The sequence below is a fragment of the Meriones unguiculatus genome, assembly GCF_030254825.1.
Source record: "Meriones unguiculatus strain TT.TT164.6M chromosome 13 unlocalized genomic scaffold, Bangor_MerUng_6.1 Chr13_unordered_Scaffold_33, whole genome shotgun sequence".
In the NCBI taxonomy this organism is placed as follows: domain Eukaryota; kingdom Metazoa; phylum Chordata; class Mammalia; order Rodentia; family Muridae; genus Meriones; species Meriones unguiculatus.
In genome coordinates, this window is record NW_026843645.1 from 2161986 (window position 1) to 2188231 (window position 26246).

Sequence of the window (26246 nt, forward strand, 5' to 3'; positions counted from 1 at the left end):
CCAACTGTTTTGGTTACCTGGTCTTTTTCATTTATCATTTACTCTCCTGTATTTTGGCCTGGTTCTCCATTCCCCTTTCTCTTCTCTTCTCACATGGCTCAAGGTCATGCCAACCCTAGACTGTCCTAGATGTTCCTGTGTTTATGTTCTCTCTTCTATATATAATAAACTTTCTATTTCAACATACCTAGGCACAGTCACATTGTTTTTGTTTTATTTCTCATCTTTCCCAACTAGGAGGCAGAGATGATTACACTGGACATTAAGTGTGTAATGGAATGTGCAGGACAAATGATCTGTGTCTTGGAAAATGAACAGGTGCCCTGGGGGAGTGGAAGATTGTATTAAAAAAAAAGTTTCTCAGATGAGGGTGTTGCAGGATATTTGAGCCCAGTGTGATCCCTTAGATTGCAAATTGTAAAAACCTGTGCTTTGTTTGGTGTGGGTGAGACCTAAGACAACCCTTAATTCCAAGAACTTTCTGTTTATTGTAAACAGGAGATTGCAATATGGTTCCATCAGCCCTGGAACATACCTTTAATTCAAAAGCTCTCTGTGAACAGCATTAAATAATGTTAACCCTAGGTCAAGAGGCAAAGCAAGAAACCAGCTGACAGGGAATAAAGAGTAAGTGGAACTTTCAGCTGAAATGTATTTAAGACAGAGTGTAAAAGTGGAAGGAGTTTTAGCTTGGTAGCTTTGGGGATTTTTGAGCTTTGAGCTAGAAAGCCTTTGGCCTTGGATTATTTTGGCCTATCCCCCCTGAGCTGTCATCTGAACTGGTGAGCTTTTGGAGCTTTTTCCTCTTAGATGTGAGGTTAGTAGCAGGGTCAGATGAGTGCTTTCTCTGCCTCTCTGCGCTAGAAGGTTTTAAAATCGAATAATTGGGATTTTCATTCTTTTATAACAACACTAGGGTTCTATGTGCTCATAGGGGTTAGTGCAAAGCTAGAATGCCTCTGCTATCTGCATCATTTGATCTTTGATCCACTGGTAGAGGAGCTACTACTCTCCTGAGACTCAGCTCTATTGTTCAAGCTAATGAGGGACTCTGGCCAGGCCTAGCAGTCAAGAGCAACAGTGGGAGGCAGTTTATGGGTTTGTTTTTGGGATTTTCTTCTGATGTAGCTGTAAAGAGCTGTGAGTGAGACCAGAGGCCATGTCATGCTCAGTGTGGGGCCATTGTCCCCAGGCCAGGAGGAGCAGGCTGCTGAGCTATCACAGGCTGATCAGCTTTGAACGAGATGGACTATGGTTCCGACTGTGGTTCAGGCTGTGGTTCTATTGGTCTCCATGTTGTGATCTCGGCAGACACCCTTGGCCTCCAACCCTTCCTGAGTGTTGATTGTCCTGAGAAGTGAGGACTTTGTGGCCTGGGCAGTAGAAAGTTGTGGTGCTTATAATATCTCTATCTAGTGTGAACACACAGGAATTGGTTTTGCAGTGGACAGATTGGAAAATTAAAGGTCTCATTTCTAGAAATGATGAATGTTGTATTCCACACACGGTTTTGTGTAACAAATTTTACAAATAGTTTTGAAACTGGAAGAAAAGACTTGGTGGTGATCATCCTTCAACAATAATTGATTTTTTGTTTTTTATTTTTTTTACCTTGCATCTACCACCAGGCACAATGGCATGCTTTAGAGAAATTCAATTCCAGGGTACAAAATGAATTTCTGAGATGCAGAATTTTGTCAGGTGTGCCTGGTTTTAGGTAAGTGGATAGGGCAGATTCCACATCTTGTGACCTAATCCATGCATCAGGAAACATATTAAATTATTCTCCAACATTGTTGTGTGTGTGAGTGTTGGCAAGGGCTGGGATGTGCCTGAACCCACAAGGGGATATGAGGGACTGCAAGCTATAGCTTATCTTTATGATCAACTCCATTTTCTACTTCCAGAGCAAAAGGACTCTCTGGAAAGGAGGTTAGTAGTAGATAGAGGGTCAGAAATATAACAGTTTAGGTGTCACTTTGTGTTTGCTTGTAGCAGTTGTTAAATATGTGTTTATTTAATATGTATTAATTAGAAAATCAAAGGTATCTCTGGTCCAGTGCACATTTTTTTCATGCTAGAGTTTCCTTAGGTCTTTTCATGTAAACTTGGCTATATTTTAGGCTTATGTTTTTGGCTTTTTTTCTCACCTCCTCATTCTTTCACAAACACTGTACACATTATTGATTATTGAACTTTGTGTTAAGTACAGAAGTCACATCATGCCAGAAGATTATGAGATTCGTGACAATAGAATCATCCCTTATTTTTCTGTTTTCCTCTGTTTCTTACCAGGTGGCTTTTCTGATATGAGATAGAGATTTTGGATTGTTCTTTAGCAATCACATAAAGGCAATTTGCCCTTATGTCTGTAGAAGGCAGAAGAGACAACATGAAGGTGAGTGATACCATTTGGCCAGTTTATTCCTTCTCTTTTGACATTTTCTTTTGGTGATCTGTCATTTTCTTAAGAAGTTTCATGTGTCCAGTGGTCTCCATATTCTTTAGTTGGATGATTTTATTCTCCTGAAAAGATTAAATCAAAACCCTGCCCCATCCCTAATTCAGGGGTGAGGGTTGTACGTTTTAGGCATATTATATCTTTTATAGAGCAAAATGGTTTTTGGAAATAGAAAAAAGTATAATATCTCAATTAAGTTTAAAAAACTCTTTCACTGTTTACAAATATACCTTAAAGTGCATTTATTTCTAGATAATAAAAGGCATTCATTTTGATTTTCAGCCTGCTTTTTAAAAGCAGCTTTTAAATAAAATCACTGTAAATCCTATGTGCCTGCCTCTGCCTCCCAGGCCATATGTAAAAGGCATGTGCCTCCGAAATGCTGGGATTAAGGCTGTGAACCACCAACACCCTGTCATTGTAACTCCTGAATTTAGAAAACTACTAATTAATAGAGAACTGCTTGTCTCTGCTGGGATTAAATGCATGGTCTATCACCATGCTGCTCAAATATGTTCTATTCACTCCAAATTATTCCAACTCAAACAAGTTTATACCTTTCAATTTACTTAAAACATTTTAAACCTCTTACCTGTTTTTAATATGAAACAACAAATGCATCCTTTTTTATTTAAGAAAAAAAAGCTTTAGTCTTTATTAAGTTAGTTTGGACTGAATGAACACACTGTCTGATGAACCGTTACCTCTGCTTAGTCAGGAGATCTCTACTATTCAAATCTAATCAATATCAATTTTGATAGGATCCATCATTTTTTTTCCTGTGGAAACATTCGGTTTTACCAGTGAAGACACCGTTCAATAGTTTTTCAGTGTCTACTCCTTTTGCTTATGCTTACTTTCTTTGTTCTAGAGTATTTAAGTGTGGTGTTAAGTTGCTAGTAAGAGATCACTCTGATTTTTTTTTTTCTGAATGGAAAAAATAGTGCTATGGCCTGTCTTCTCGTCAACACTTCCATTGTGTACTGTGAGTTTTGATATGTTGTGTATTCATTTCATTGACTTCTAGAAAGTCTTTAATTTATTTATATCAGTCTTGATCCATTTTTTATTCAGTAGAGAGTTGTTCAATTCCCATGAGTTTGTAAGCTTTCTACTGTTTTTATTACCGATGATGTCCTGCTTTAAACCATAGTGGTCAGATAGGATGCAGGAGGTTATTTCTAGTTTCTTATATCTTTTGATACTTCCACTGTTCAAGTATTTCATCAATTTTTGAGAACAGTATATGAGTTTCTGAGAAGAGGGAATAATCTTTTTGTTTGGTGGAATGTTCTGTAAACATTATTTGGGTATATTTAGTTTTGATGTTAGTTAGCTGGAATATTTCTCTGTTCTGTTTGGGCTGGAGGACCTGTCTTTGGTGTGAGTGGTGTATTGAAGTCTTCCCCTATCCGTTCATCAGGGCCAGGATGTGATGCAAGCTGCAGAAGTGTTTCTTTTATAAATTGGGTGCTCTTATGTTTGGGGCATAGATGTTAAGTATTGAAATGTTATTTTGCTGGATATCTTTGAATATGTATTGTACTTTGCCATCTTTTGATTAGTTTTTGTTAGAAGTCTGTTTTGTTAGATATTAAAATTGCTATACCAGCTTGATACTTCAGTCCATTAATTTGGAATATCTTTTTCCAACCCTTTACCTTGAGATACTGTCTATGATTGATGTGAAGCTGTTTTTGTTGTATTTAGAAGAAGGATGGATTCTGTTTTATCATCCATTTTGTGAACCTGTGTCTTCTTATTGGTGAATTTTGGTGAAAGGTATTAAGAGATATCAACAAACAGTGATTGTAAATCCTGGTATTTTGGTGGTGGTGTTGGTTGATTTAGCACCCTGTGTTGGGCTACATTTATAGATACATATGTTTAAATTTGACCTTATCATGAAGCATCTTATTTTTTCCATTTGCTGATTGAAAGTCTCTGGGCATGCTTAATAATTTGTGTTGGCTTCTGTAGTTTATTAAGAGTCAGAAGCATACTGTTTAAGCCCTTCAACTTCCAGCATCTTTACTGAGAATACAAGATTAATTTCAAAGATCTGCCTTTATTTATTTCTTGGTTGTTTTTTGTTTGTCTATTTGATTGGTTGGTTAGTGTGGTCTGTTTTATTTTATTTTATTTTTTTTTTCTGTTGAAGCTTTTCCTATTCTTTCTTTGTGCTGTATGTATAGAGTTTTGATTATTCTGTGGTAAGAGGAATTTCTTTTCTGTTCCAGTCTCTTTGGTGTTTTGTATGCTTCTTTTGCCTTGATAGACATTTAGGTTAAGAAATTTTTCTTGTATGATTTTGTTGAAAATATCATGCGCACCTTTGATCTCATCCTTCTTCTGTTAATCTGATCATTAGCATGTTTTGTCTTTTCATAATGTCCCAGAGTTCCTGGATATTTTGTGGTAGGGAACTTTTAGATTTAACATTTTCTTTGACACATTTAGCTATTTCATCTTTCTTTCTTTCTTTTTTTTTTTTTTTTTTTTTTTTTTACTATTGTTTTCTTTTCTTTTCAGACAGGTTTGCTTTTTATAGGCTTTGCCTATGCTAAGCTCCCAAAATGATGGACTGTGATCTGACAGTACCAAACTAAATGAATAAACCCATTCATGAGCTGACATGCTTTTGGTTAGGGGATTTAGTCACAGCAACAAAATGGCAAATTGGAACAAAAATTATATGCAAAGACTGATTTCACTGCTGGACAGAACCTTGGCATGTTCTCTTTTTATGGAAAACATAAACATCATGATTTAAGATGTCAAAAGCATTAGAAAACTGTATACAGAGCTTCATCAGCTGTTCTTGTAAGACCTAGAAAATCATAGTGTTGAGAATAATGCAGACAGAGGAAGTCTATATCATAGGACAACAGACTTCATGGAAAATTAAGCTAGAGGTCATTTGTGTGATATTTAAGCTCCAAATCATACTTACTCTGTACATATTCTAGGAAGTATAGGCTCCCTTTTTGAATTATTTTGTTTATTTTTTTTCTGGTAACTCCATTTGCAACAACCCTGCCCATCAAAATGTCTTTAGGGGTATCTTCTCCTATCAAGGCCAAATTTGGTGATTGAGGTCTGATGTCAATCCTATTTATAACCCATTCATCTATTTGTGCACACCTTGCTTTTAATGGCTGTATTACCTCTTTGCATTCAAAAATCTTTTGCATTTTCAAAAGCTAAAGATTCTATTAGTGCTTTTCTAGCTAGTGGATCTGATATACCTGTATCCCCAGCTGAGGTCAATCTTTGTAAAACGTTAATGAATATTTCACTTGGAGCTTGTATGACCTGAGAGAATGGCTCAAGCCTTTTTCCTGATTCCTCAACCTTGTCCCAGGTATTTAAGGCTGCTAAGTGACATCATGCTAAGGTTTCTTCATTATATACAGCTTGTATCTCTGTGTCAGCCTATTGGCCATCACCAAGCAGTTGTTCCTTAAACAGAGCCCTGGCTCTATTTTTGTATGTTATCTCTCTAGGCTTTTCTCTTCACCATGATAGCAATTGTAAATATGGCTCAGGTTCTTTTATTGCCTTTACCATATCCTCCCAGTCCTTTGGGATTACTCTACTGATTGGCAAGGAAGTCAGCATTTGTTTTACAAATGCTGAATGCATTCCAAAATTGGTGACACTTTCTTTAAATTTTCTCAGGTCTAGCACTTCCACAGGATGCCATTCAGCCTCATGGTAATCCTGTGGGTGATCATCTTCTGCTGGTCTCTGTTGTACACTGACTGGATAAGCTAATGTTTGTTTTCTAACCACCTTTGTTTGACTTTTTTTACTATTATCTTTTGCCTCTGCCTGAGTATTTTCTTTACTTAGTATTCTGAACTATTTTTTAAGGTCTGTACCCATATTTCACAACTATCTCTCTGTTGTTTGTTTTGTTCAATAATCTCTTCAATCTTTTGTTCTATGCCTCTCTTCTAACTTTTAATTTTTTTCTTTATAGTGTTCTAGTTGTTTGTGTTTTCCATTATCTTTTCTAAAACCTCCGACCTATTTTCCTGTTATTTCTTATGTTCTGTAAGTTTTTCTGTCTCTTGTTTTATGTCCTGTTTTCAACCTTCATTTTTTCCTTTATATTGTTCTACTTGTTTTTTGTGTTGTTCCAGTATCTTTTCTAAAGCCTTTGCCTTTGAGAACACATAAAAGGCTAAATCAATTATTAAAGTTAAATAGAAGAATATGAATGTAACCATAGTCATAATTTCTAAACTTTCTTTATTTCTGTCTTAAAATCATAGAAGAGATTATCAGCCAAGCTCTGAGAAGTCTGTTTTAATGTTTCTCTCATCCTGTTAGAATGTAATGGCAGCCAGTTTTGTACAGTCTCAGTTCTGCCCAAAGTAGGCTGTCTTTTGCTCTGAGGCTCGTCTAAGAGTCTGTTTTAAAGAGCCAGTAATTTATTTGGGAGTTTTTAGGTTTAAAGTTTGGGTTGTATCGCTGGGAGCTTATTCCTCTCCCCCACTAAATTATATTAAAGTTGGATTTAAAGGGTGTAGATACTTAGCTTAGTTGTGTGCCATTTGTTGTAGGTTATAAATATTTACTATTGATAAATCTTTTAGTTAAGTATTGGTTATTCCTAAACAGCTGTATAACCAAATCACCACACAGAGACTAGAATTTATTTAATTAACTTAGAGCACAATGCTGGCCAACAGTTACTCCATCCTAAACCTCTAAGCCCACGGAGTTTCCTACCATTCAGATTCACCCAACATACTTGCTTTTAGTGATATCGTAGTTCGAGTTCATTTCTGCATGTGGTGACAAGACCTCTCCTGCAGATTCTCCTCTTCTCCTTTCCTGCCTCCTTCCTCTTCCTCCCACTCTGGACTAGGATGTCTCACCCTGTCCTCTCCATTGCTCAGTATTGGGGCTGGTTGTTTTAATTGACAATATAGAGAACAAATGGTGGCATGTTTATGCAAACTTGAGACAGGTGATGCCTATAAAAAGTATCACAATGCAGTATCTGGATTGAAACCAGACAACAGAGGAGAGAAATCACCATTTGAATGAACAGGGGCAAATTGTATACATTCCAAAAAAGAATATTATACCAATATAATCTCTTGTATCATATTAGAACAACATGGTCTAAAACTAGACCTCAATAGTAACAAAAAAGTGTAAACAGCCTGTATATGCAAGGAAACTGAATTCTACTGAATGACAGCTGGATTATGGAAGAAATAAACTAATTAGACTTTCTAGAATTTAACACAAATGAAGGCACAACTTCCCTAAACTAATGAGACATAATGAAAGTAATTCTAAGAGGAAAGTTCATAGAATTAAGTGTCTTCATAAAAAAGTCTGAAGCATCTCAAATCAACATAACAACACATGTGAAAGACCTAGTCAAAAGGAAGCAGACATACACAAGAGGAGTATAAATAATCAAACTTAGGGCAGAAATCAATAAATAAGAAACAAAGAAAACAATTCAAAGAATAAACAAAAGCAAGAGCAGGTTCTTGGAAAAAATGACAAAGATAGACAAATCGTTAGCCTAAATAACTAAAACACAGGGAGACACTATACAAATCAGCAAAATCAGAAAATAAAAGGGGGTATAATTACAGACACTGAGGAAATTAAAAAAATCATTAGGTTTTACCTTAAAAGTCTATATGCCACAAAATTTGAAAATCTAAATGAAATGAAATATTTTCTTGTTAGATTCCACTAATCAAAGTTAAATATGGATCAGCTAACTAAATTAATAGACCTATATGCCTTAATGAAATAGAAGTAGTCATCAAAAATCTCCTTGCCAACAAAAGCCCAGAGCCTCATGGATTCAGCAAAGGATTCTACCAGACCTTCAAAGAAGAGGTAACGCCAATACTCTTCAAATAATTTCACAAAACAGAAAAAGAAGGAGCATTACCAAACTCATTTGATGAAGCCACATTCACCTTGATACCTAAACCTCACAAAAGCTAATTAATGACAGGGATACACCAAGAAAGATAATTTCAGACCATTCTCTCTTATGAATATTGAAACAAAAACACTCAATAAAATACTCGCAGAATGAATCCAAGAAAACATCAAAGATCTCATCTACCATGACAAAGTAGGCTTCAATCCTAGGCATGCAGGGGAGGTACAATATAAAGAAATCTATAAACAAATTGAAAAAGAAAAAAAAACACATGATCATCTCAATAGATGCTGAAACAATTTCATATATCCAAGCTCAGTTGGATTTATGACTTTATAACCATAACCAAGACTTGATGGTTAAAGTCTTGGAAATATCAGAGATAAAAGACACATACCTAAACACAGTAAAGATAATATACAACAAGCCTATAGCAAACATCAAACTAAATGGAAAGCAATTTAATTCAGTCCCACTGAAATCAGAGACAAGTCAAGTTTGCTCACTCTCTCCTTTCTCTTCAACATAGTACTGGAAGTTCTAGCTAGAGGAGTAAAACAACTAAAGGAAATGAAGGGGATACAAAGCAGAAAGGAAGAAGTCAAAGTATCACTATTCACAGATGATATGATAAGTACACATGAGTGACCCTAAAAATTCTACCATATAATTACTACAGCTGATAAACACTTCAGCAAAGTGGCTGGATACATTTTAAAGTTACTAAAAAATATCTGAAACCCTCTTGTATATAAAAGACAAGAGGGCTGAGAAAGAAATTAGGAAAAAAACAACAACAACCTTGCAATAGCCACAAATAACATAAAGTGCACTGGTGTGACTCTAACCAAGCAAGTGAGAAATCTGTATAAAAAAACTTCAAGTCTTTGAAGAAAGAAATTGAAGAAGATATCATAAAATGGAATGATCCCCCATAGTCATGGATCAGTAGGAATAACAGCAAAATGGCCATCCTATCAAAAGAAATGTAGAGATTCAATGCAATTCCCATCAAAATACCAACACAGTTCTTTACAGACCTTGAAAGAACAATTGTCAACATCACATAAAACACAAAAAAGCCAGAATAGTTAAAAGAATCCAGTACAATAAAAAACTTCTGGAGGTATCTCCATCCTGGATCTCAAGCTGTGCTACAGAGAAACAGTAAAAACGATGTGGTACTTTCATAGAAACATACTGGTGGATCAGTGGAATTGAATCAAACACCCAGAAATAAGCCCACATACCTACAACAACCGATTTTTGACAAAGAAGCCAAAACCATTCAATGGAAAAAAGAACATCTTCAACCAATGGTGCTTGTCTAACTGGATGTCCACATATAGAAAGATAGAAATAGATCAATACTCATCACCCTGCACAAAAGCAAAGTCTTTGTGGACCAAATAACTCTACATAAAACTAACACTCTTAATCTGTTATTTAAAAAATTGAGGAAGAGCCTTGAACACATTGGAACAGGAGACAACTTCCTGAACAGAACACCAGCAGCACAGGCTCTAAGATCAACAATCAATAAATGGGACCTCATGAAACTGAAAATCTTCTCTAAACCAAAGGACATTGTCAGCAGAACAAAATGATGGCTTACAGACTGTGAAAGGATCTTCACCAACTCTGCATCTGACAGAAGGCTAATATCCAGAATATATAAAGAACCCAACAAATCAAATAATCCAATTAAAAATTGGGTACAGAGATAAAGAGAAATTCTCAACAGAGGAATATTGAATGGTGTAGAAACACTTAAAAATGCTCAACGTCCTTAAAAATTTGAGAAATGAAAATCAAAATGGCTCTGAGATTCCACCTCACACCCATCAGAATGGCTAAGATCAAAAACTCAAGGGAAAACACATGCTGGGGAAGCTGTGCAGAAAGGAGAGCCTTCCTCCATTGCTGGTGAAAATCTAAACTTGTACAGTTGCTTCGAAAATCAGTCTTGTGCTTTCTCAGAAAACTGGGAATACTGCTACTCCAAGACTCAGCTAAAAAACTTCTAGGCATATATCAGAAAGATGCTCAACCATACAGCAAGGGTATTTGCTCAACTATGACTGTAACAGCTTTATTCATAATAGCCAGAAACTGGACTCAAACTAGATGTCCCTCAATGGGGGAATGGATACAGAAATTGTGGTACATTTACACAAGGAAATAATACTGAGGTATTAAAAACAAGAAAATCATGAAATTTGCAGGCAAATGGATGGAACTAAAAAAGATCACCCTGAGTGATGTATCCCAGAAGCAGAAATACATGTTTGGTATATATTCACTTATAAGTGGACATTACCCATACAATATAGATTGGACATACTAAAATCTACAGACTTTAAAAAGCTAAAGTACAGGGAGAAACATAGGGAAGATGCTTAATTCTCATTCAGGAAAGAAAACAGGATAGATGCCAGAGCACATAGAAGAGAGAGAACAGGATAGGAGCCTGCCAAGGATGAGCACTAAGTGACTCCACTTAACAGGTGATTGAAGCAGATGGAGAGACCCACAACAAACTTTTGTATAGAGCACAAAAAGTCTTATTGAAGAAGTGGGAGATAGAAGGACCTAAAGGGGACAGGAGTCATTCAATTAGACCAACAAAGCCAAAAATATCTGGGTCCTGGGGCCGTGCAGAGACTGATGCATCAACCAAAGAGTATGAGAGGACTTACATCCCCTGCTCAGATGTAGCCCATGGACAGCTCAGTCTCCATATGGGATTCCTAGTAAGGGGAGAAGAGACAGTCTCTGAAATCGGTTGCCTGCTTCTTGATCACTTCTCCCTGGTGGGACCACCTAGACAGCCTACAGATGAATAGGATACAGGGAGTCTTAATGGAACTTGATAAGCTAGGGTCTGATAGGACCTTCCTTATCAGAGGAATACAGGAGAAGGATAGGGGAGGAGGAGGGAGGGATAGTGGGACATAGAGTAGATGAGAGAGGGGGCTACAATTTGGATAGAAAGTGAATAAATTGTAAAAATTAATGATAAACATGGGTGACAGAATGAAGCATAAATAAGACACAATTTACTGAGAAACATACAAAAATACTCACATCTTTAATCATAGATCTAGCTAGAAAAAAAAAAAAAAACCTTAGGCAACCATTACCTCAAATGACAAATAATGTATGTTTAGTGTCCTTCTTGGCACTATAGTAAAAAAGAATGTGACAGGATGCATACAATATCATTGGAAATCTTTCTTCATGGAATGAACATGGAGTGACTTGTAGGAGTTGAGATGTTGATTTACTTTCTCCCCACAGATCAGCAGGAATGTATCCCTTGCTGAATTCAAGAGTACCTTAACCTGAGAGAAACAAGTGTCTGCCCATGGCAGTGACTTTCCTGTCCTTTGAAGATCCTCTGGGCTTGGTCCTGGCCTGCATGGCTCTGTGCTTATCTGTCAGCACAGCTATAGTTTTGGGGATCTTTCTCAAGCACCATGACTTACCCATCATTAAGTCCAATAACCAGACTACAATAAAATACCTTAGTGTCTTCAAATGAAATTATTTATCCCTACTTTTAGTAAGTTTATATAAAGTGTATATCTAACCATAATTAAAAGAGCCCTTCATTTAAGCATTGTTATATAGATACACTCTATTTCAAAATAGAAACTACTTCTGAAAACACATTTTAGTAAGTTATACATGTTACTTTTTAATTTATGGACAATATAAGTATTCAAATTTTAATTACATAATAGTAATTGTGATAAATAATACAAGTACTATATATTTTCCCTTAGTATTCTGTTTTTCTGGAGGAAACAGTAATTAGGTTGACAGTTGACATCTTCTGTTGGACAGGCAAAAACCTGGATCTCTGGCAAAGGGAGTTTGCAAAATTGTACACCCATAGCAGAAATCAGTGTTCAGAATTCTCAAAATGATGAAAATAAATCTACCATATGAACCACTTTTAACTTTCCTTGACATATGCACAATGGACTCAACATACTCCTTCAAAAAAATTTCTCAACCATACTCATTGCTATTCTGTTCACAATAGGTACAGAATGGGAACACCTAAATATCCTTCAACTGATATAGATAAGTGAAATGGTAGGCACATAAGTAGATAGAAATATAAATGACGATGTTGATTTAGGTAACTCAAATCCAGAAAATAGATTTCACATTTCCTATCTACTCTGAACCATATAGCTCTAGATCTTCAGTTGTGAGTATTCACCATAGTGTGAAAGAAAAGAAATAGTGTGGCAAAAGACTGGGGACCAGCCCCAGAAGTTGATAGTATCCAGAGAAAAGGGAAGGATAAGGCAGGGCAGAAATGAGTCAGACATGGTTGTCCAAAGAAACTTAGAGTCTTGATTGACTGGCAGTCAGAGTGCTTCTTTATTTAGACAGAACTTAATAATAACAGATAGATTCACATTGTTCTAAAACATAGATGATATCTTTTTTGTTCCCAGACACGTGTTTTAACTGTCTCTTGGTCATAAATTTAGTCATCATTGATAAACCTTATCTTTTACTATCATTTTTCTTCATCAATCCCATAACCTGACATTTTTGAGAATCTGGAGGCATATTTTCCAAAGCCTGAAAGCCCATTCTCAGGTTGGAAGAATTCTCAGATTCAATAGCAATAGATAGAAAATATTCAAGCCAGTGTGGGCATATTGCTTTGTCCCAAGAATTATATTGTCATATTTTAATGGACAGCCTCAAGAAAAACAATTTAGGCCAAAGCAACAACAGTTATTATTAAATTCTGGGCATAATGTACTGTCTATACCTCATATCTTTATAGAATTTACTTATTGCTAAATTTAAGTATTCTTTCATTATTTTGGTCATACAACACCACAGTGATACCGTGAAAGCTGATATTTCTAGGAAAAGGAGGCCCTAATACCTCACTGTAAAAATCATTTTTATGAAACATTCTTTGTCCAACATTATAGACCCCAGTGTAATGTGAAGATGTCTCCAGCCATTCATTTACATCTTTATCTAATCATTGAGAACATACCATATGTAACTCCTAATCTTATATGCCAAGTAATCATGTGAGGATACAGAAGTACAAGGTATTTTTAATATCAAATACTATCAACTCTCCTAGCTCTAGAAACTTTGTTTGCCTTTTTAAGAGTATGTTGTTCTGATTATTTTCTTCTTGAGGAAACACAAGGGTAGATTTTGCAAGACTATCTTGGAGCTGAAGTCTCATAAGGAGTTATCTGCCATTTTTATGTGAGTTACAACTTCCATGAGGAAGACATTCATGTAGGGCCAAATAATTGATATTCCCCCTAAAATGAGAGTAGCAGTATGCTCAGGATTTTTCTGGGGTAGCTTAGAAGCAGTATCACAGAGTGAAGGCATAAATGATTCATGAAAAAAAATTCCCGTTGCTCCAATGTCCCCAGGTTGTACATGTATTGAAAACCCTCTAAGCATGTAGCAAGTGGAGATCAGGACCAAGCCTGAAAGATAGCATGAAGGCTATTGTAACATGCAGCTCAGCTGTGCTGGATCTTTGTCAAATAGCTGTGCTGACTTCAAGACTTTAACTGTATATAAACTTTGGTGCGGTTTTAATCCATTTGGAGGTGACTTTTGAGTGAAAATAAGCATCTATTTTCATGTTTCTATATATAGGCATCTAGTTTGGTCAGCATAATTGGTAAAGATTTTATGTTTTTCCAGTGTGTATTTCTATTTTTGTTATAGTACTAGTGTATTTACATAATCAGATATTACTCAGACATTTAAATAATCAAATCATGAAACCTGAAGGTAAATGCACATTTGCAGGTAACTGAGAGTAAGAGAGCCTAGACCCCAAAAGAGAAATAGGGTATGTATTTGTTTTACATATATATTAGTTGCAAGATATATGATATGCAAGCAACTGAACATAATACTGCAGGGGATACATACAGATTAAGAACTGGAGGTTAGGGAAGCCTGAGATTTCTCCATAGGAATGAGAAATAAAATACTTGGTACAAATGGAAGGTGGGCTAAAAAGATAAAATTGAAGGGGATTGAGAAAGGCAGAGGGCAATGAAAAGTTAACATGAAAAAAGACGGGTAAAATTAAGGGTCATTTATTTGGTACAGTGGAAACCTAATGCAATAGAAACTTTGAAGCCAATATAAATGAAATCACCACACAAGGAGAAAGTCCCAACTGGAAATCTCTTGGCACTAAATTAAGCATCCAGTACTGGTAATAGTTTATATTTAACTGAGGTATTGGCCAAAGTAGTGTGATTGTAATGCCAAAACAATACAGGCTTTTGCCAAGACTATAGGCTGCTCTCCATAAATTGACTGAAATGCAGTATTGCTGGAGACAACACTTACACCTACATGGAACATAGATAGAGCTTGTGCCTACATAGAACCTTCACACTTACATTCTAGCAACTTTGATATGGGAAGTACTCTGCAACTACAAGAGGAGAAATATAAACACTAACCCAGCTACCAAACTTTTGAACTTTAACAATGTTCTACCTGTAAGACATATTAGTGTGAGTTGTAGGAGTAAATACCAATCTATAGTTTGACTTAAGGCCCACTTCATATGATGCAATCCACACCTGACACCGGATTATTGATCAAGAAAAATAAATTACATACCCCAAGGTTCTAGGAAAAAAGCAAATACTACATTCTACTAAAAGTAATAAAATGACCATTGACACCATTCTGCTATACTCATAGACCAGTATCTTGTTCAGCCATCAAAAAATGTCATCCTGCATCTGATGGAGACAAATTCAGAGACCCATAGAGAAAATAGACAGTCAGTGAGAGGCCTCAGAATATGTCCTCCAGGCTCGTCAGTAATTCAGCCAGAAGAGTGTAAGAGCCAGAAAGGAAAGAGGATATCGAAGAACAAAGCACTATAAATTAAGAGGACTATAGAATAGATAAACTGTGAGAGACTGAGGCAGCATGCACTAGGCCTTTAGTGTTCTGTCCCTAGCCCTATCTCTAATTGATAAGTGCTTGCAAATGAAAATGTAGTTTTCTCCAAGGGACACTCATTTTATCCAAGGGACTACTCTTAATTGTATTTTTAAGAGTACATTCCAATAGGTAGATGGCTAAAAATTTCCCTCACTGGCAAGTTTGGATTATCATGTCCTAGAATTATGGCATGCATTTAAAAAAATTTTTTATCATAGTTCTCATTTTAATTTGCTGAAGATTTTTTTTTCTGTTTTTAAAGCTACATGTCCTCTGTGTGTATTCAAGTCTTGTGTGGTGATTTCATTTATATTGGCTTCTTATATATATATTTTAGAAAGTTTCTATTGCATTAGGTTTCCACTATACCAAACAAATGACCCTTAATTTTACCTGTCTTTCCTCATGTTACCTTTTCATTGCCCTCTTCCTTTCTTTCCCAATCCCCTTCAATTCTATCTTTTTAGCCCACCTTCTATTGTTTCAAGTTTAATATTTTATGAGATGCCTGCATATATGAACAAGTCTGCATCATTTCCCAACTTGGGCTCTTTTTCTTTTTTTTTTCCTACTCAGATATGTTGGCTTTTGTTTTTTTGCTATTTTATTTTCTTATTATACCTTATACCCCTCCTTTTTTAATATGAGGGTGAATTTAGACAGGATAGAATGGGAGATGGGAAAGAGTTGTCAAGATTAGAGGAAGGGAAAACTTTAATCCGGATGAATATATGAGTAAAGTGACTATTTTTTTAAAAAAAAAAAGGAGAAAGGGAGGATGAAAAGAAAGAAAAAGAAGGAGGAGTTAGAGAAAGAAGAGAAGCAGGAGGAGTAGAAGGATGAGAAGATGAAGAAGAAGAACAACAACAACAACAATTGTGTCCAAAGAAATGTTAAATAGCCATGCACAAAAGATCCAGAAAATTTAAAAAGTGCAAAAAAGTAATTTATGAATAATAGAAATAGAAAAAGAAGAAAAAACATCAAAATCCTAGAAAATATTTTCAGCAAAATAATAGAAGGATGTATCCTTAACCTGATGAAGAAGGGGTAGCCTATGAAAGTACAAAACGTATATAGAACAACAATTAAAGTGTACTGAAAAGAAATTGTGCTCAGCACATAAAATCAAAACATTAAATGTAAAGAAAAGTATATTAAACAAAGAAGGGAGAGTAAAAGTTGAAAATAGTAAATTGCATTTAAGTCAGGCTCTTTAGAATAACTCCTGATCTCTCAAGAGAGATTCTAAACCTAGAATGGCTGAGTCAGATTATATATAATCTTTGAGGGACCCTTATTCCTATATCCAGTAAACTTTCAATAATAAATGAGGAATAAAGACATACTGCATAATAAAACCAAATATGAGCAGTATCTCTGTAAAACTTCACTACAGAAGCCAATCAATGAAATACTCCAATCTAAAGTGTTAACCACACCCAAGACAACACAAATAATGAATAATCCCAAGCATCAAAGCAGAAGGCAAAAACCCCACACTATAACTACAAAATAAAAGGAAATAATAAACATTGCTCATTGAAATCTCTCAACTTGGATGTTCACTTCTCCAATAGAAAGACAGGAACTAACAGAATGGACTAGACAACAATGTCCATTCTTCTGCTGCATTTACTGAACACTCTTTATCATCCAGGTTGGACAGCATCTCTGTGTAAAAGGATGGAAGGAGACAGTAGAAGAAAGTGGGCCAAAAAAGAAGTTTAGTGGAACTTTATTTTATAATGTTCACACAAACAAATACTAAAATTCTTGAGTCAATTTAAAAGAGAGTATGTACTGTACGCACTGAATGAGGAGTTCCACCATTATCCATATGAAAACAACAGATGACTTGGGCAGGTCCAGCACACATCTACACTCATGTTTACTGAAGCAAAGCTTACCATGTGCTAAGATAGAATGGACTTGATTGTCCTGAATCACATGAGTGCAAAATATAATATTATTCAATTTTTTATTCATGGAAAACATGCACATTTGTTTTTTGAGAATTTTTAATATAATCACATTATTTCTCATTTTTTCTGCCCTTCCTACAAAATCTCTCATATATCCCTCTTTTGGCTTTTTCAATTTCAAGTCTTGGGGTGGCAATAACTGCTATTACATGTATCATGCATGTGTGTGCATGTGTGTATGTGTATGTGAGAGAGTGAGAGAGAACATTTAACATTTCAAGAAGGGCAATTATTTTATTTTGAAATTGTGGATTAACTCAAAATGTATCATCAAAAGTTATGACCTGAGCTAGACACAGAAATCAAACATTGTTTGACATCAGTCCTAATTGGGCCAAAAGCAGTCAGTCCTCTGAAATAAGAACTGAATAGTCAGTATTAGAGCCTGATCATCAGGGTGTAGTGGCATGACTTGTCAAAGAACACATTCAGTGACAAGAGGAATAATATAAAGAAATACTTCAGCATGCATGCATAAGAGCTAATAATAGCTTACATTGTTTACTTGAGAAATATTCTGTGTATATTTTTTAAATCTCAATGACCAAATGTTATAATTACTGTGTAAGAGATATTAATCTATTTATATATTATTTATTCTTCCATCAATTTTCCTTCCATTTTCACCCTCCTGAGTTTTGAGTAATCATCCTTTGCTCTTTTGAAAATTCAAGCCACTTTTTCATAAACTATTTTTACAGACTTAAAATATCAAAATTTGATTTTTAAAATATTTTATAATATTATAATACTAGGAATATATAACAAACCACTGAATTTTATCAAGGATATTTATTACATATAGTATTATAGGAAAAAGGAAAATGTGTAGAGATAAAATATAATTCTTTCTAGTTATTTTTAAGAGACAGTTGCCTGAGTCCAGCCATCTCAGGAAAAAAAATATTTTTTTCTTTTTTAATGATTATTACAATTTACTCTGTTTTCTGGCTGTAAGCCCCTCCCTCATCTTCAACCAGTTACAACCTACCTCCCTCTTCTACACCTATGCCGTCTTTCCTAGTCCACTAATAAGGGAAGTCCTACTTCCCTACTATATTATGCTAGCCTATCTTATCAAGTCTTACAAAGAATGACTGCACCTTCTTCCTCCTTGCAGTCCTGGCAAGGCTGCACCTTCCAGTAGTAGGTGATCAAGGAGCCTTCCACTGAATTCATGTCAGAGACAGCCCCTGTTTCCATTAATAGGAAACTCACATGGAAACTGAGATACTTATGAGCTACATCTGAGCAGGGGTTCTAGGTGTTCTTCATGCATGGTCCTTGGTTGGAACAAGACCCCCTGGGCCCATAATTTTTTGGCTCAATTGGCCTCCTTGTGGAGGACCTCTCCCATCCAGGCCTTTTTAGCTCCTGAATCTTCCATATTAATCCATGCTTTCTGCACAAAATTTGGCTATGAGTCTAACCATCTGCTTCAATACCCTGCTATGTAGATTCTTTCAGAGGCCCTCTGTGTTAGTTTCCTTCCCTGTTCCCTATTTTCCCCCATTACCGATGTCTATCCCATTTGCCCTTCTGAATGAGGATTAAGCATCTTCCTTAGGGTACTTCCTGTTGTTTAGATCCTTTAGGACTATAGATTTTAGTATTTTAATCCTATAGTGTATGACTAATATCCACATATAAGTGAGTATATACCATGAGCATCTTTTTGCTTCTGGATACCTCACTCAGAGTGATCTTTTCTAGTTGCATCCATTTACCTGCTGATTTCCTTGTTTTTAATTGCTGAATAGTATTGCATTGTATAAATGTGCCACTATTTCTGTTTCCATTCCACGGTTTGGGGGCCTCTAAGTTGTTTCCAGATTCTGGATATTTTCAATAAAGCTGTTATGAGTAGAGTTGAGAAAATGTCCTTGTTGTATGGTTGATAATCTTCTGAATATATGCCCACAGTTGGTATAACTGAATATTCTGTACCACTATTCATAATTTTCTGAGAAAGCACCAGATTGATTTCCAAAGTGGTTGTACAAGTTTATATTCCCACCAGCAATAGAGGAGGGTTCACTTTTCTCCATAGAAGTCCAGCTTGTGTTGCAGATGATGTGATAGTATATATATGAATATCCCTAAAACTTCAAGGGAACTTCTACAGCTGATAAACATCTTCAGCAAAATGGCTTGATACAAAATTAAATTTAAAAAAAAACTGAAGTCCTCCTGTATACAAAAGACAAATGGGCTCAGAAAGAAATTAGGGAAACAAAACCCTTTCACAAAAGCCACAAATAACATAAAGTACCTTGGTGTGACTCTAATCAAGCAAGTGAACAACTTGTATGAAAAAAAAAAGAACTTCAAAGAAGATATCAGAAGATTGTCCATACTACAGAATTGGAGGATTAACATAGTAAAAATGGCCACTCTACCAAAAGAAATCTAAAGACTCAATGCAATTCCAATCAAAATACCAGCACAACTCATTACAGACCTTGAAAGAACAATTCTCAATTTCATATAGAAAAACAAAACAAAACAAAACAAAACAAAACAAAACAAAAAAAACAGAATTGATTTTAAAAGAATGCCTGTAAAGTAAAAGATTTTCTGGAGGTATCTTCATCCGAGATCTCAAGTAGTACTATAGCGCAACAGTAATAAAAAATGGCATGGTACTGCCATGGCACCTGTACTTTAAATCTTAAAGGGGTGTGCATCTACTCATTAATCATTTTTATTAAATCATATCAAGAAGCTAAGGGGAAAAACAAATATAGGGGAATCAAATGCTGTCTCAGTTTTAGACCCAGTTTGAAGGTCTAATGCTTCCTTGGGCTATTGTTTCAGCTCATCAACCTTAAAACATCCATGGCTTTACTATTAATAGTGTACTTTTCTTAACTTTAAATTGTTCTCTAAGATTTTTTACATCAGAGCCATTAGCAAAAACATCTTCCCTGACCTTGTTAAACAATCTATTTTTCCAAATTCTTTCTAAGTATAATGGTCATTGCTAACAATCTACATCTATGGTTCCTTTCAAGGGCACTGTTTAATTCATTAATATGCTCCAGTAAACATGTGAAAGGAGATCAAGCATTGTTAATTTTAAATGCCAGTGATATTGCCCAGTGATGGGCTAGAAGCCTCCTTAGAGTTTTCATACAACTCATGTTATGAGGTATATGGGCATCATAAGGGCAACAAGCAGAGATATGCTACATGAGAGCACAAAGTCCTCAGGAAAATCAGTTCTTGGGATTATGCTTCTCCAAGACAAACTCATCATGCCTATGCTCACAGGGAGCCACATTCTATGAGTTCTACAGCTGTTTTACTGTTGCTCCTGCATGGCTCTTGACAGGAACAGGTAGCCAAAATAGTTTGCCTATGGATGAGTGAGAGGGGAGTGAGGTTAGCTCAGGCCCTGGGAAGGAGAATTCAGGGTATTTCATGGGCTGTGCTAGTCTGGAGGACCAGATAACATGGATAGACTGAAGGATTGCTGGGAGAAAATGGCAGGTAGTTTTGACTTGAGATGTTAACTATGAAACTCTGGCATTAGTTCCAGGTTCAAATCCTACTTCTATGGTAACATAATCTTCAGAGAGAGAAGCATGTTCTCCATTGGATAATGATTACCAAGTGAGCCCACAGGGAAGAAAGGTGGCAAAGACAAAGATTCTGTTTTTCTTTTCTTTGTATATATCTTCTTTCTTTTCTTTGAAGGAGGGTGGTTACCCAAACTGGACTCAAATTTTTGCTCTTTTGTTTTGTTTTTCTTACTATTTTTTATTTTATTAATTGTTTTTATTTTTCACAATTTATTCATTATATATGCTGATTGAAGGTCACTCTGTCAACTCCTACTTGTCCGACCCTCCCTCCATCTTCCCCCATCCCCTTTCCCTAGTCCACCCAAAAAGGAGTTTCTTTCCTCTGCCATCCAACAATACGTTATCAGAACACTACTAAGCTATTAAAGACAAAGATAAAATTCCTGCACTTATTTATTTTCCATAGGCCACTGTACTCACTTTAGAAGATTTCATACTATGAAGCTTGCCTACAACCTTACAGTGAACTAAACACTAAGTATAACTCATTTTAAAGAGTCCCACTCCAAGACACTGTTTGATTGACCATCTCACATCCAGAAACATGTGAAATTTGAAATGCTATGAAGTCTGAGACATTTTATCACAGGCATTTCAAACAATGTGGTTCTCTTGCTGCCTGTAGGGCTGTTTCCCACCAGCCCAGGAAGGCATGAGGGGAAGAAGATGAGTAGTATAAAGCTTGGAAAGCCCGCAAGCATAACAGTGGTCAGCCACTCTGGGAACCACCTCAGAAAGTAAGTTCAACTTTAATTCCAGAAAACAGATAACAGAGGCTTATATCCCTTGGGGAGTGCCTGGGATGCTCCAAGCATAGGTGTAGATAATTGTTTAACGCTAGGCAATTCAAGGATGCCCAATTTGCATTAAACAGCACATTCCTATTATATGAATAAGAACAAGGACACAGAACCAAATTATCCTATATTTGAAGGGAGGGGAGAGTTATCAGGGATCTGTGTCAAAGGCCATCTATCAAATTTGATTGGTGGTGTCAATGTCTAAATCTAATCCAGAAACAGAGTCATACATGGAAAAGAAAGCCTCCTCCCTCATATCTCAAAATTCAGTGTGGGTTGTGATGTTTTTCAATAGAACCCCTGGAACAATAGTTATGTGTACACAAAGAAACTTCTACAGGCTACCACTGTTGTGATACTCTCAGAGAACTTCCTGGCTGGTGTTAGTTCACCATTCCCTACACATTCATCCACTGGACTAAAAGTTTCTTGTGTAAAGTGAGGCAACTGAAAATAGTAAATATTGAGAATCAGGATTATCAAGAAGTCTTCCGTAAACAACTTATTATATAATACTGCTGCATGTAATTGATATTCATCATTCATTGTATTCTTTTTAAAAATAAGTTTATTTACTTTAAATTCCAACTGTAGTCCCCCTCCCTTCTCTCCCCCCTGTACTACCCTCCATTCCTATTGCCCCTATTCCCTTTCCCCTTCAGAAAAGTGAGGTCATTTCAAATTGAGCTAGTTTTTCAGTTCTGTTGGATCTCAGTGGACCAAAGAACACAAAGACCTTTCCACATTGCTTATACTCACAGAATCCCTCTCCAGTAAGGATACTTTTATGATGACGATGACTCTAGATTTGTGCAAGGCCTCACCATTTTAACACATTCATAAGTTTTCTTGTCAGTATGAATCCTTTCAAGATGATGAAGATTATAATGTGGAATGGTTTCACCATGTTTAAAAGCACTCACAGGCTTTCTATCCATTAGGATTTCTTTCATGAGTGTGAAGATGATTCTGAAGTCCAAAAGTTTTTTTTTTACATTGGTAACAGTCAGACAGCTTCTTTCCAGTATGTGTTCTTTTATGTATTAGGAGATGTTATGTACAAAGGCTTTGCCACATACTTATATTCATATGGTTTCCCTGCAGAATGTGTTGTTGTCTTAGGAGATTACTGTTACATGCAAAGGCTTTATCACACTAATTAACCTCAGAAGGCTTCTCTCCAGTGTGTGTTTTTTTCATGTTTTCAGAGACTACTCTGTTGTGCAAGGGCTTTATCATGTTGAGTATATTTATAAGGTTTCTTTCCAGTATGTGTTCTTTTATGCCGTATGAGATTACTGTTTTGTGCAAAGGCTTTACCACACTGGTTGCATTCATAAGGTTTCTCTCCAGTGTGTGTTCTTTTATGGCTTAAGTACTGTTTTCTGCAAAGGCTTTACCACACTGGTTACATTCAGAAGGTTTCTCTCCAGTGTGTGTTCTTTTATGCCGTATGAGATGACTGTTTTGTGCAAAGGCTTTACCACACTGGTTACATTCATAAGGTTTCTCTCCAGTGTGTGTTCTTTTATGCCTTAGGAGATTATTCTTCTTTGCAAAGGCTTTACCACACTGGTTACATTCATAAGGTTTCTCTCCAGTATGTGTTCTTCTATTGTTTATGAGATGCCTGTTTTTTGCAAAGGCTTTACGACATTGATTACATTTGTAAGGCTTCTCTCCTGTGTGTGTTCTTTTATGCTATATGAGATCAGTGGTATAGGGGAAGGCTTTACCACAGAGAGTGCATTTAGAAGGTTTCTCTCCAATATGACTGCTTTCATGCCTGCAAAGATAATTGGAACATGTGAAAGATTTACCACAGTCATTGCATTACACTAATAAATATATTTATCTATATGAATTTTGTAATTCAGTCTAATGGCAAAGAAGAATAAAATTTTAAAGTTTTATCACTTTATTTACTTTCATGTTTTTTCCCTTCATTATGGGTATTTTTGAAGATCCCTGTGATGGTAAGATCATTTGTTATGTGATTCACTATTATGGCATCATTTTTTTTATAACAGGTTTTCTCATATATATGAAGAGTACTGTAAGAATTCAGAGTTTTACCACAGCAGTCCTTTTCACAAATTTTTGTACTGTATGAATGACACTTCATTTACAAAGTGAGCCAGGACAAGCAGAAGAAGTTCCAAATTCCTAGTATTCATAGGTATTTTCAGCAGTATGACTTTGCTGATGAATTCTCAGTGAAGTTGCAAAACCAATTAACTGTTACCTTTTATCACATTCAGAAAATCTACTCAAAGTGGGGACTCTTACAAAATTAATTATTCTTGGAGAAGCACAGGTACACTGCTTCTTTCAATATTTCTATGCTCATGTGTCTTATAAACATTGTGACATATGATATACCAATTTAAATTACAAGAATAATAAAAGATTCCCACATTGAATTAACACTTTTTTTTTCTGTTGTTGTTCATCATAGACATGTCATATAGGGATTAAGGTTTCTCCACAATTATATTCTTGACTCTCATAAGCTGCTCCTTTCACTAAACTTTACAGTGTTACTACATGCAAAACCAATTAACAGTAACCATTTATCACATTCAGCAAATCTGCTCAAATTGGGGATTTCTACAAAATCAACTGTTCTTGTAGAAAGACAGGTACACTGCTTCTTTCAATATCTCTATACTCATGTGTCTTAGAAACATTGTGACATATGATATACCTATTTAAATTACAAGAATAATAAAAGATTCCCACATTGAATTAACACAGTTTGTTTTTGTTCGTCATAGACATGTCATATATGGATTAAGGTTTCTCCACAACAATATTCTTGACTCTCATAAGCTGCTCCTCTCACTAAACTTTACAATGTTACTGCATGAATATGAGTAACACTAGTTGTACTATGAAATGTTTGCTTACCAGAAGGTTTTGGACACATACTGATCACCTATTCAATGGGTATACCTCTTACAATATCTGACTAGATAGAATGAGACTAAACAGATTGGCAATTCAACTCAGTAGCTGTAATGTCTATATGATGTAAAGGGCATTTTCTGTTACAACATTATATTATTTTCTTCTATCTTAGGGGAGTGCCTTGCAAACACAAATCAGATACCTCACATTGAGGTACATGGAATTGTGAGATTTTAATGAACATCAGTACACTTAGAAGCAGTGCTCTTTTTGCACTGTTGCTTTTCTTTAAAACCTCCAGGACACAGCTATGCTGGTACATTCCTTTAATCCCAGCATTTGTGGAGACAGAAGCAGGCAGATCTGTGTGATTTTGAGAGCACACTGGACTAACAAGCAAGTCTAAGTTAAGCCACAGCTACACAGAAAAAAAAACTATTTCAAAAACAGAAAATAAAAAGCAGCCAACAAAGAAACAAAAAACAAACTTTCAGGACACATTAAAATTTCTTAAGATTTATATCTGTATGAGTGTGCACATAAAGTTACCTTTTATTACTTGTAGAGCTTTGAAAATGTTCTTCAATGGTATGGTCTTCCCAATTGTAGCCTAAAATAGAGTACAAGAAAATATATATTACTGGAAATATCATGTTATTATTAAAGCAAAACTTAAATCACTATCTTCTATGACCCTTAGAACTATGCCTGACTTATTCACCTCATTCTTCCTCATTCTCAATTGGAATTATAGAAAAGGATCAATAACAAAGTAAGACTTGTCTCCTTATTTTAAAAGTGAAAGAAAATTTGCTGTCTTACCTATAGCAGTGAGGTTTTTACAGGTCTCTAGCATCACATCTTTGTAGAGTTGTTTCTGTGATGGTTCCAGCAAAGCCCACTCTTCTTGGCTGAATTTCACATGCACATCATTGAAGGTCACTGAATTCTAAAATATGCCATGCATTTGTACAACAGAAAGAGTGGCAACAATATAAATTTATACTTCATTGGCAATAGAATCATATAATTCTAGTGCTGCTTCCATTTATTTTCTGACACAGAAGTGCCAGTGTTAGATAGTTGGGTTCTGTGCATCAGGTGAAGGAGGGGAGAAGAAAAAGCCTAAAGGTTAGATCATAAGGAAAACCAAAGGCGTGCTTTGGAAACCTGTGTTAAAGGAGTTTCATTAGTTTGTAAGGCATGAATATGAATTAGACATTAGTTGGGTTCTTGAGTGATCTATGAATCATCTTCAGTTACTTGAGCAAGTAGGTCAGAACCCTGTCATGAGACAGGTGGAAGGAAAAAACACAGTCATCATATTTTATCTAGCAACAAATGAGATGTGGATATCAGGGAACAGTGAAAAGATGGGTGACATCAGTCAAAAGACTACATGGTACTGAATATCATGTTTTCACCAGGGCTTAGAGATGTGGCATATCAGTATATGAAAAGGGGGGCTCATATATTTGTGGAAGGGAAAGTGGACTACAGTGAATAGATGGATAACTATAATGTGAGTGGCAAGCAACAATAATCATAGCTGATAACATCATATTTCTGATTAACCAA

At 35.8% G+C, this 26246-nt stretch overlaps 1 protein-coding gene across 1 annotated transcript in view; it reads right to left on the reverse strand.

Annotated features, from left to right (window-relative positions):
- LOC132650823 (zinc finger protein 431-like) overlaps positions 1–25998 on the reverse strand; it is a gene marked incomplete at its 3' end in the record, with an annotated part of 190065 nt that extends 164067 nt beyond the window's left edge. The window contains exons 1-2 of the mRNA XM_060376137.1: positions 25491–25998; positions 25218–25278 (exon numbers count right to left, since the gene is read on the reverse strand). Coding sequence (XP_060232120.1) covers positions 25218–25278; positions 25491–25524 — 95 coding nt within the window. The remainder of the gene's footprint in view (positions 1–25217; positions 25279–25490) is intronic.
- Between the last annotated feature and the right edge of the window lie 248 nt (positions 25999–26246).